Below are 10,216 nucleotides of genomic sequence, written 5' to 3'. Positions count from 1 at the left end.
AGCCTGGTGTACGTGTTTGAGTTCACTGGTAATGTGTTCCTGGTCGGAAATGCATTGGGCTCTATGGTATAGAGTCTTGATGAGGCAGTTCTTCTGGGATGGATGGTGGTGGGAATCCGGTTTCAAGTAAGCATCTGTATGGGTAGCTTTCCTGTAGACAGAGTGGCTCATTGAACCATCATGTCTCCTTTTAATTAAGACATCCAGAAAGGGTAGTTTGCCATCTTTTTCGACCTCCATGGTAAATCTGATGGGCAAACGGGATAGGTTTTTTTTATTATCTCTAAAAGTCTTTAAGTTGAAGGTTTGTAAGTAGAGTAGTGCCTGTACAAACTCGGGTGAACGTTTCCCCGCAGCGGCATCGCTGCATCTGACTGGCGGCCACGATGAGCTGGGGCTACCTCACGCAGCTGCTGGAGGAGGTTCATCGGCACTCCACCTTCCTGAGCAAGCTGTGGATCACCACCTTCCTCATCTTTCGCATCATTCTCACGACGGTCGCCGGCGAGTCCATCTACTACGACGAGCAGGGCAGCTTCTCGTGCAACACGGAGCAGCCCGGCTGCGAGAACGTCTGCTACGACAGCTTCGCCCCACTCTCCCAAGTCCGCTTCTGGGTGTTCCAGATCATCGCGGTCGCCACGCCCACCATCATGTACCTCGGCTTCGCCGTGCATCTCATCACCAGGTGCGGAGGTACCCGGAGGGAGTTTTCACAGCGGGGGAGCTACGGTGGAAATTTGAATGGCTGCCCGCAGTTGGAAATGTTTTAATTTGTTTTTTAATTAGGCTGCGCCGTCGATTTGGTCACGAGTTTGAACGGTGAAAGGGCCGGCAAGGTTTCCCCTTGACTTAGGAACGGAGTTCCGTTCCCGAGCCCCCTGTCAGTATGTCCGAACGGCTAGTTCAGTTCAGGAGGGCGAATGTGCGCTGTGTTTAAACACGCATATGGTCAGCGTCGTAAAATATATTCTGCGGTTCAACAGCAAAAAGGGAAGCATTGTTAAACTCTTCAACAATAAGAAATATAATACATTTGCATGCGATATTATAATTGCATAGTGTATCTATATGTATAAAAGGGAAATTTGTGAATGTGTTCAAAATGTTTAGCGTACTTCCTGACATTTAACAAACTTGAGATTTGCCATGTGGGTACTTTCCATACTGTGCACCATGCAAACATTATAAAAATAGACTTGTTTTTTTTTGGGGGGGGTGGGGGGGGAATGATGATGAAGTGTGGCGAGAATCGATATCTGGTGAGCTTTTGTGGTATCAATTAAACGGGAATAGGCCGATTCTAAAGAAATCTACAAACTTCAATTCCTTTGCGCGATCTAAAGAATCGAATCTTGGCGCACGAGCGTACGTTTTTTTTCCGCTGCGCTAATTTTTATGAATGAGGTAATGATCATCGTTTTTTTTTCATTTGTATATGTTATGTTTTTAAGTTTTGAGAAGTTTTTCAATATATTTTCCCCCGGGCAACGCCGGGTGCTTCCCGCTAGTAGTAAATAAAGCGTAAAATAAAGGAAGGTAAATATTTTCACTTACCTCGAGTCCCGATGCTGGCTTGCTTGTAGCGCACAGACATCTACACCAACAACCGCCGTTTGCCACTAAGCGGTGGTGACGTCACCACGGTGCTTGTGCCAGGCTACGTGCACGGTAAGGCCACGCACACACAGACACACGCGGACGCACACGGGGCCACACGCACACAAAGACAAAAATCCCCCATGTAGCCTTCACAGGCTGTCGGGATAAGCGCTGCTCGTGAGCGGCGCCTCAAAGCACACGAGGGGGGTCTATGGCCAAAGCCACGCCGGGCTGCATTTTTCTCCCCAGTTGGCAAAGTTTTTACAAATCGCATCAGCTACTCATTCGAGGCTGAGTCGACCTAGGGTAGGCCCAGGACCGATTCAGATCATTGCCACCGGCACGGACACTTTAAGTGGTCTCTCAGAGGCGACGATCAGAAGTGAAAGTGGAATCCCGGACAGCCTCGTAGCTGTCGCTGTTCGTCGTAATGTCGCGTTTCATAGCGAGTGCATATTTCCATTTGCTCGCGACGTTTCACACTGAGGGGTGAAACTTAAACGCCGCCGCTCTCTGTCGTGGTAGGATCGAGTACAAGCGAGACGAACAAACCAAGCGAGCCAAGCGAGCCGGCGGCCCCGACCGCGTGGTTGAATGCACGGAGAAAGAGGAGGAGAAGGTGGAGGAGGTGGAGGGTGAAGAAGATGGCAAGGGGAAGCAGCACAACGAGCGGTGGTGGATCAAGACGGACGGCCTGATGGTGGCCTACACCCTCCAGCTGCTGGCCCGCACGCTGGCCGAGGTTGGCTTCCTGGTGGGGCAGTACCTGATGTATGGCTTGGAGGTGGCCCCGCGCTTCAAGTGCGTCCGTGACCCCTGCCCGAATAGCGTCGACTGCTTTGTGTCGCGCCCCACAGAGAAGACCGTCTTCCTTCTGGTCATGTACGCAGTCGCCAGTCTCAGCCTCCTGCTCGAACTGTCCGAGATTGCCTACCTGGGGCTGGGCACCATCCACGACTCGCTGAGCGGGAGGCACCGGCTACGGAGCAGGTGGGGGGCCTCGCTGGCGCGGTTGGCCACGGTCGGGGGGGGGGGGGTGCGGAAGAAGTTCGGCACGCGTGCGACCGACTGTGTCGGAGGTTGTCGGCTTCGGTGTTGGATCGCGAGAAACTAAAGCGTCGTCTCGTCAAAGCCGTCAACTTGTAGTAGCGGCGTTGCGTCACGTAAACGAAACGTGCCGGGTCGCTACCGGCTCGACACTCGCCGGCTGCGTGTCAGAGAGTGACCCCCAACTACGCCGACGATTCGAGTTTCCGTGACGTTTCGCCGATGATGACAACAGCAAAAAACATCATGGGACCTCCCTTGCCAGTAACAAAATATAAGAATTGGTTTTACCCTTTCTAGTAATAAAACAGCTGTGTGAACGTGATAACACCAAACGTAAACCTCTTGCAAGGAATCATCTCACTGCATTGGCCACGCACACGGTACTTGTAATGAACATGCAAACAGAAAAAAACATGCTCTGGTAGTCTACGAGATGATGATGCATTGTCTTTGAAACTGATTGTTCCACACCAGAGACAGCTTTCTTTAGAGCCTCGTGTGTCTCACCCCGAGCTGTCAATGTCTTCGTAGTGGCATTGTCCTCTCATCTAACACTGTTTGAGACTAGGCTCTAAACAAAGCTGTCTCTTATTCTTGGTTCTTTCGGTAAAGTCACGTGGAAGGGAAATAATAACGGTTCCGTCAGCTTCCCAACCGCTACATATAGATGTTGTGTATAGTTTATAGTGTAGTGTATAATGTAGTGTATGTGTTGATAGCTATATATATAGATGTTGTGTATAGTTTATAGTGTAGTGTATAATGTAGTGTATGTGTTGATAGCTATGTATATAGATGTGTGTAGTTTATAGTGTAGTATGTAGTGTATGTGTTGATAGCTATGTATATAGATGTTGTGTGTAGTGTATAGTGTAGTGTATAATGTAGTGTATGTGTTGATAGCTATATATATAGATGTTGTGTATAGTTTATAGTGTAGTGTATAATGTAGTGTATGTGTTGATAGCTATGTATATATATGTTGTGTGTATTGTATAGTGTAGTGTATAATGTAGTGTATGTGTTTATAGCTATGCATATAGATGTTGTGTATAGTTTATAGTGTAGTGTATAATGTAGTGTATGTGTTGATAGCTATGTATATAGATGTTGTGTATAGTTTATAGTGTAGTGTATAATGTAGTGTATGTGTTGATAGCTATATATGTTGTGTGTAGTGTATAGTGTATGTGTTGATAGCTATGTATATAGATGTTGTGTGTGTAGTGTATACTGTATAGTGTAGTGTATGTGTTGATAGCTATGTATATAGCTGTTGTGGGTAGTTTATAGTGTAGTGTACAATGTAGTGTATGTGTTTATAGCTATGTATATAGATGTTGTGTTTGTAGTGTATAGTGTAGTGTATGTGTTGATAGCTATGTATATAGATGTTGTGTTTGTAATGTATAGTGTAGTGTATGTGTTGATAGCGATGTATATAGATGTGTGTAGTTTATAGTGTAGTGTATGTGTTGATAGCTATGTATATAGATGTTTGTAGTTTATAGTGTATAGTGTAGTGTATGTGTTGATAACTATGTATAGATGTTGTGTGTAGTCTATAGTGTAGTGTATGTGTTGATAGCTATGTATATAGATGTGTGTAGTGTATAGTGTAGTGTATGTGTTGATAGCTATGTATATAGATGTTGTGTATAGTTTATAGTGTAGTGTATAATGTAGTGTATGTGTTGATAGCTATATATATAGATGTTGTGTGTAGTGTATAGTGTAGTGTACGTGTTGATAGCTATGTATATAGATGTGTGTGTAGTGTAGTGTATGTGTTGATAGCTATGTATATAGCTGTTGTGTGTGTAGTGTATACTGTATAGTGTAGTGTATGTGTTGATAGCTATGTATATAGATGTTGTGTGTAGTTTATAGTGTAGTGTACAATGTAGTGTATGTGTTGATAGCTATGTATATAGATGTTGTGTTTGTAGTGTATAGTGTAGTGTACGTGTTGATAGCTATATATATGTTGTGTATATTTTATAGTGTAGTGTATGTGTTGATAGCTATGTATATCGATGTTGTGTGTGTAGTGTATAGTGTAGTGTATGTGTTGATAGCTATGTATATAGATTTTGATTTAAAGCTTTCGTGACTGCAGTAATTCATATTCTTAGCTCTTTCGGTAAAGTCACGTTGAAGGGAAACAATAAAATAATACAATATATATATAAAACAATAAAAATTCTCATGACGTTTCGACCATAACACAAACGGTCATCATCAGGTGTGTCGGTTCGCATTAATTAATTTATTTTTTTGCAGTGTTTTTATTTATTTAAAAAAAACGTTAGCGCCACGCGCAGCGATTTGGCAGTTTATTTAGAAGGACGAGTCCATCTATGTTCTGAAAAGAGGAGGGGGGAGACGAAAAATTAATGTATGCTGTCTGAAAGCCACTGTAAGCGTGAACAATCAATTAAGACCTGAAATGGTTAATCAAATCTTTCCAATGATTGCTAAGCCAGAATCCATCTTCTCGGTTGGAATTGTCTCTGTGCTTGTATATGTGGATAGCCTCATGAACGAATCTCTCATGGTAGCCAGATGGCTTACAAAGAACCTCTGTCTTGGAAAAGTCAATGTCATGTGAGCCTACTGAATTATAACAATGATCTGCCACGGCCGAGGTGTTAGTCCTACCATGTTTAAGGTCTGCTTTGTGTTCACGGATGCGGTCCGAACCATGGCGTTTGGTTTCTCCAATGTAACTACTACCACAGAGGCAACTTAGTTTGTAGACACCAGGGTACTGTATGTCCGGAATCACATCTTTTACAGACGGAACCAGATCAGGGATTTTATGTAATGTGTTGAAACGGACCTGGATCTTGTGTTTATTCAAGATTTTAGAGATCTTTTTTGTGATCTCCGCAATGTAGGGTAAAGTGATGGTTTTGAAAGGCTCCTCAAGAGGGTCCTTCATGGTTTGAGTGATAGCTTTGCGGATTGTATAGTCGGAGTAACCATTAGCCTTAAGAGCTTGGTGTACGTGCTTGAGTTCACTGCCTATGTGTTCCTGGTCGGATATGCATTGGGCTCTATGGTGCAGAGTCTTGATGAGAGAATTCTTCTGTGATGGATGGTGGTGGGAATCCGGTTTTATTGTTTTATATATTTTTTATTATTTTATTGTTTCCCTTCAACGTGACTTTACCGAAAGAGCTAAGAATATGTATGTAGATGTTGTGTGCACTATACACTGTACTATACACTACACTATACACTGCACTATACACTGCACTATACACTACATTACAATACACTGCACTATACACTGCACTATACACTGCACTATCCACTGCACTATCCACTGCACTATACACTACACTATACACTGCACTATACACTACACTATACACTGCACTATTCACTACACTATACACTATACACTGCACTATACACTGCGCTATACACTACACTATACACTACACTATACACTACACTATACACTACAGTACACTATAAACTACACTATACACTATCCACTGCACTATACACTACACTATGCACTGCACTATACACTACACTATACACTACACTATACACTACACTGTACACTACACTACACACTACAGTACACTATACACTACACTATACACTACTATCCACTGCACTATACACTACACTATGCACTGCACTATACACTACACTATACACTACACTGTACACTACACTACACACTACAGTACACTATACACTACACTATACACTACTATCCACTGCACTATACACTACACTATGCACTGCACTATACACTACACTATACTATACACTGCACTATACACTACACTATACACTGCACTATACACTACTATACACTACGCTATACACTACACTATACACTACACTATACACTACTATACACTACACTATACACTGCACTTTATACTACTATACATTACACTATACACTGCACTTTATACTACACTATACACTGCACTATACATGCGATATAACCAAAAAAACCTCTATCATGGAGAGTGTATATATATTTTTTTGTTAATGAAAATACTCTTCTTGAAATTCGACTCGTTTCTAGGGTCGCAGATGCCGTCGAGCCGGAATCGACGACGGGTCCCAGAGCGATGTCACCGTCAGAATTGTGGCAGCTCCTTGACGAGGTGCAGCAACTTCAGACGGAGCTGGGAGTGACGTCGAGGCCCCACCAGGAGCCCCCCGAGCAAGACGCTGGCGACGCCTCCCGCAAGTCTTGGGTTTAGCGTGCTAGTATTACTCTCGGGCGTCGTTATCGCTCAATCGCTTTTTGCCATCCCACGTTCCATTTACTCGGCCCCCCCAATGCGCCGCCGCCATTTGGATCGTCTCGACTTTGAAGGTCTTCTTGACATTCTTCCGTCGAGATTCAATCGGAGGCGACCGTCTGCGCTTTTACGATTCGAGCGGCAGAGCGCGGGCACCCCGCTAACCCGCTCGCGACGGCACGGGGGGCACGCCGGCACCCAGCCTCGTGGCTCGGGGGATTCGGCGCTGGGTTTGTAACCCAGAGCGTTGAGAGTTCAAATCTCCTTAGAACGCGTTTTGTGTGGCATTGTGGCTTTCGCATTCGGCCAACGTATAAATGCACGAGTCGGGGGGGGGGGGGGGGAATGTTTGCGTGAGTTTTTAATCAATATGGAGGTGTGTTTTGATTAAAGCAACCCAAATATTTTTGTTACTTTAGCTTACTTCTTAATTTGCGTGAGTTTCTGTTTTCGTTGTTTTATTAAACTTCCTCGTTCATCGGTGGATAAGAGGGCCTGAGTTTAGCGGGCACGTCGTTATTATACCGTAACAGCCTGCTCCGATTTATATTTTGTCAAACCAAAAGGCGTTTAAGATGCTGGCTATGCGGTTTGTGAACAGCTGTGGCCAAATCTGAACGGCAGGTGACACAGTGTTGTATGTATTGTTTTTCTGAAAAATATTCAATAATTTGGGAAATGTAAATTATTATTGTGTATTTCATGTTAATTGATGCTAATTGAGTAAGTTTAATGTGATCAATCGCACACACCCACTAAACACACGCACACCCCCACTAAACACAGACACGTAGGTAAAATAAAATAAATGAAAACTAAATTAAATCACGACGTTTTGGAGGCAACACAAGCTTCCGTTTTCAGATGGAAACCGTCAGCAATATTGCTTTGATACCAGGCTACAGTCTACATTAGTGGTTTATTATTTTATTTTATGATAGACAACAACCGCCATTGGTCACTAAGTGGTGGTGACGTCACCACGACGCTTGTGCCAGGCTATGTGCACCTTGAGGCCAAGTGAAGTGTCGAACGCCCGCTGGCATGTCACGGGGCAGACCCAGGTGCCACTGGTCGACTGACTGAGATGACTGAGATGACTGGCTGATGCACCACCTGTGCCCCCTACTGTGCCAACTTGCTGTGCTTTAGACAGACACACAGACAGACAGGACAGGCAGACAGACACAGACAAGAGGAACACAGAGACAGAGAAAGAAAGACAGAGAGACACAGGCAGAGAGAGACACAGAGGCAAACAGAGATACAGACGTACAGAGAGATGTTGAATCGAACACACTTAACTCGCTCCATTGAAAGAGATTCCTCGATCTTTGCCCATCCCCGAAAGTCTTCTAGTTTCTATTTATTTCATTGTGTGTGGTGTGTACATGTAAGCAATGTGGGATATCGATGTACACGGATATGAACAAGATCAGCAGACAAGACGTCTTTCATACTCTTTGGTTCTTTCAGTAAAGTCACGTAGGTAGAAGAAAAAATAATAATAATAATAAAAAAAGAAATCACGATGTTTCGATCACAACACGAGCAGTCATCCTCAGGCGAAACATCCCGACATTGTCGCGGCAGAAGTCACGTGAGTTACAGAATGTGACAAAGGTGCTCCCCCCCCCCCCCCCCCCCCCCCCGTGGCTCGCCCCGCTCAGCTGAGCATTGTTTTAATGCGGTGGGCTCACGTGAAATGTATTCTGTAAAAGGAAGGTACTTTGAAAACCCACTGGCTTTACTCTTTTACAGTGAGGGAAAAAAGTATTTGATCCCCTGCTCATTTTGTACGTTTGCCCACTGACAAAGAAATTATCAGTATATAATTTTAATGGTAGGTTTATTTGAACAGTGAGAGACAGAATAACAACAACAAAATCCGGAAAAAGGCATGTCAAAAATGTTATAATTTGATTTGCATTTTAATGAGGGAAATAAGTATTTGACCCCTCTGCAAAACATGACTTAGTACTTGGTGGCAAAACCGTTGTTGGCAATTACAGAGGTCAGACGTTTATTGTAGTTGGCCACCAGGTTTGCACACATCTCAGGAGGGATTTTGTCCCACTCCTCTTTGCAGATCTCCAAGTCCTTAAGGTTTCAAGGCTGACGTTTGGCAACTCAATCTTCAGCTCCCTCCACAGATTTTCTATGGGATGAAGGTCTGGAGACTGGCTAGGCCACTCCAGAACCTTAATGTGCTTCTTCTTGAGCCACTCCTTTGTTGCCTTGGCCGTGTTTTTTGGGTCATTGTCATGCTGGAATACCCATCCACGACCCATTTTCAATGCCCTGGCTGAGGGAAGGAGGCTCTCACCCAAGATTTGACGGTACATGGTCCCGTCCATCGTCCTTTTGATGCGGTGAAGTTGTCCGGTCCCCTTATCAGAAAAACACCCCCAAAGAATAATGTTTCCACCTCCATGTTTGACGGTGGGGATGGTGTTCTTGGGGTCATAGGCAGCATTCCTCCTCCAAACACGGCGAGTTGAGTTGATGCCAAAGAGCTCCATTTTGGTCTCATCTGACCACAACACTTTCACCCAGTTGTCCTCTGAATCATTCAGATGTTCATTGCCAAACTTCAGACGGGCATGTATATGTGCTTTCTTGAGCAGGGGGACCTTGCGGGCGCTGCAGGATTTCAGTCCTTCACGGCATAGTGTGTTACCAATTGTTTCCTTGGTGACTATGGTCCCAGCTGCTTTGAGATCATTGACAAGATCCTTCCGTGTAGTTCTGGGCTGATTCCTCAGCGTTCTAATGATCATTGCAACTCCACGAGGTGAGATCTTGCATGGAGCCCCAGGCCGAGGGAGATTGACAGTTCTTTTGTGTTTCTTCCATTTGCGAATAATCGCACCAACTGTTGTCACCTTCTCACCAAGCTGCTTGGCAATGGTCTTGTAGCCCATTACAGCCTTGTGTAGGTCTACAATCTTGTCCCTGACATCCTTGGAGAGCTCTTTGGTCTTGGCTATGGTGGAGAGTTTGGAATCTGATTGATTGATTACTTCTGTGGACAGATGTTTTTTATGTATACAGGTAACAAGCTGAGATTAGGAGCACCCCCTTTAAGAGTGTGCTCCTAATCTCAGCTCGTTACCTGTATAAAAGACACCTGTTGTTATTCTGTCTCTCACTGTTCAAATAAACCTACCATTAAAATTATAGACTGATCATTTCTTTGTCAGTGGGCAAACGTACAAAATCAGCAGGGGATCAAATACTTTTTTCCCTCACTGTATATAAGTGTTGTGTCCTTAACTAAC

The 10,216-nt window shown here is 44.3% G+C and overlaps 1 protein-coding gene across 1 annotated transcript; it reads left to right on the top strand.

Annotated features, from left to right (window-relative positions):
• Nucleotides 1-360: 360 nt before the first annotated feature.
• Nucleotides 361-7,268, top strand: LOC142909555 (gap junction gamma-1 protein-like). The gene is made up of 3 exons (XM_076059775.1): nucleotides 361-688; nucleotides 2,128-2,592; nucleotides 6,713-7,268. The coding sequence occupies exons 1-3, from the start codon at nucleotides 387-389 to the stop codon at nucleotides 6,891-6,893; spliced, it is 948 nt and encodes a 315-aa protein (XP_075915890.1). The 5' UTR covers nucleotides 361-386; the 3' UTR covers nucleotides 6,894-7,268.
• Nucleotides 7,269-10,216: the final 2,948 nt, after the last annotated feature.

This window comes from Petromyzon marinus, unplaced genomic scaffold (assembly GCF_048934315.1).
Source record: "Petromyzon marinus isolate PM22_M1 ecotype Great Lakes invasive population unplaced genomic scaffold, UKy_Petmar_22M1.pri1.0 PM_G_Scaffold_126, whole genome shotgun sequence".
Lineage (NCBI taxonomy): Eukaryota > Metazoa > Chordata > Hyperoartia > Petromyzontiformes > Petromyzontidae > Petromyzon > Petromyzon marinus.
The sequence above is the reverse complement of the archived record's forward strand: the minus strand, read 5'-3'. Positions and strand labels throughout refer to the sequence as shown.

Excerpts from the sequence above, each read along its gene's own strand:
- LOC142909555 (XM_076059775.1), top strand. The coding sequence starts at position 387 with ATGAGCTGGGGCTACCTCACGCAGCTGCTGGAGGAGGTTCATCGGCAC. Across the intron at positions 689-2,127 it reads GCCGTGCATCTCATCACCAG|GATCGAGTACAAGCGAGACG; the intron begins GTGCGGAGGTAC and ends CTGTCGTGGTAG. Across the intron at positions 2,593-6,712 it reads AGGCACCGGCTACGGAGCAG|GGTCGCAGATGCCGTCGAGC; the intron begins GTGGGGGGCCTC and ends ACTCGTTTCTAG.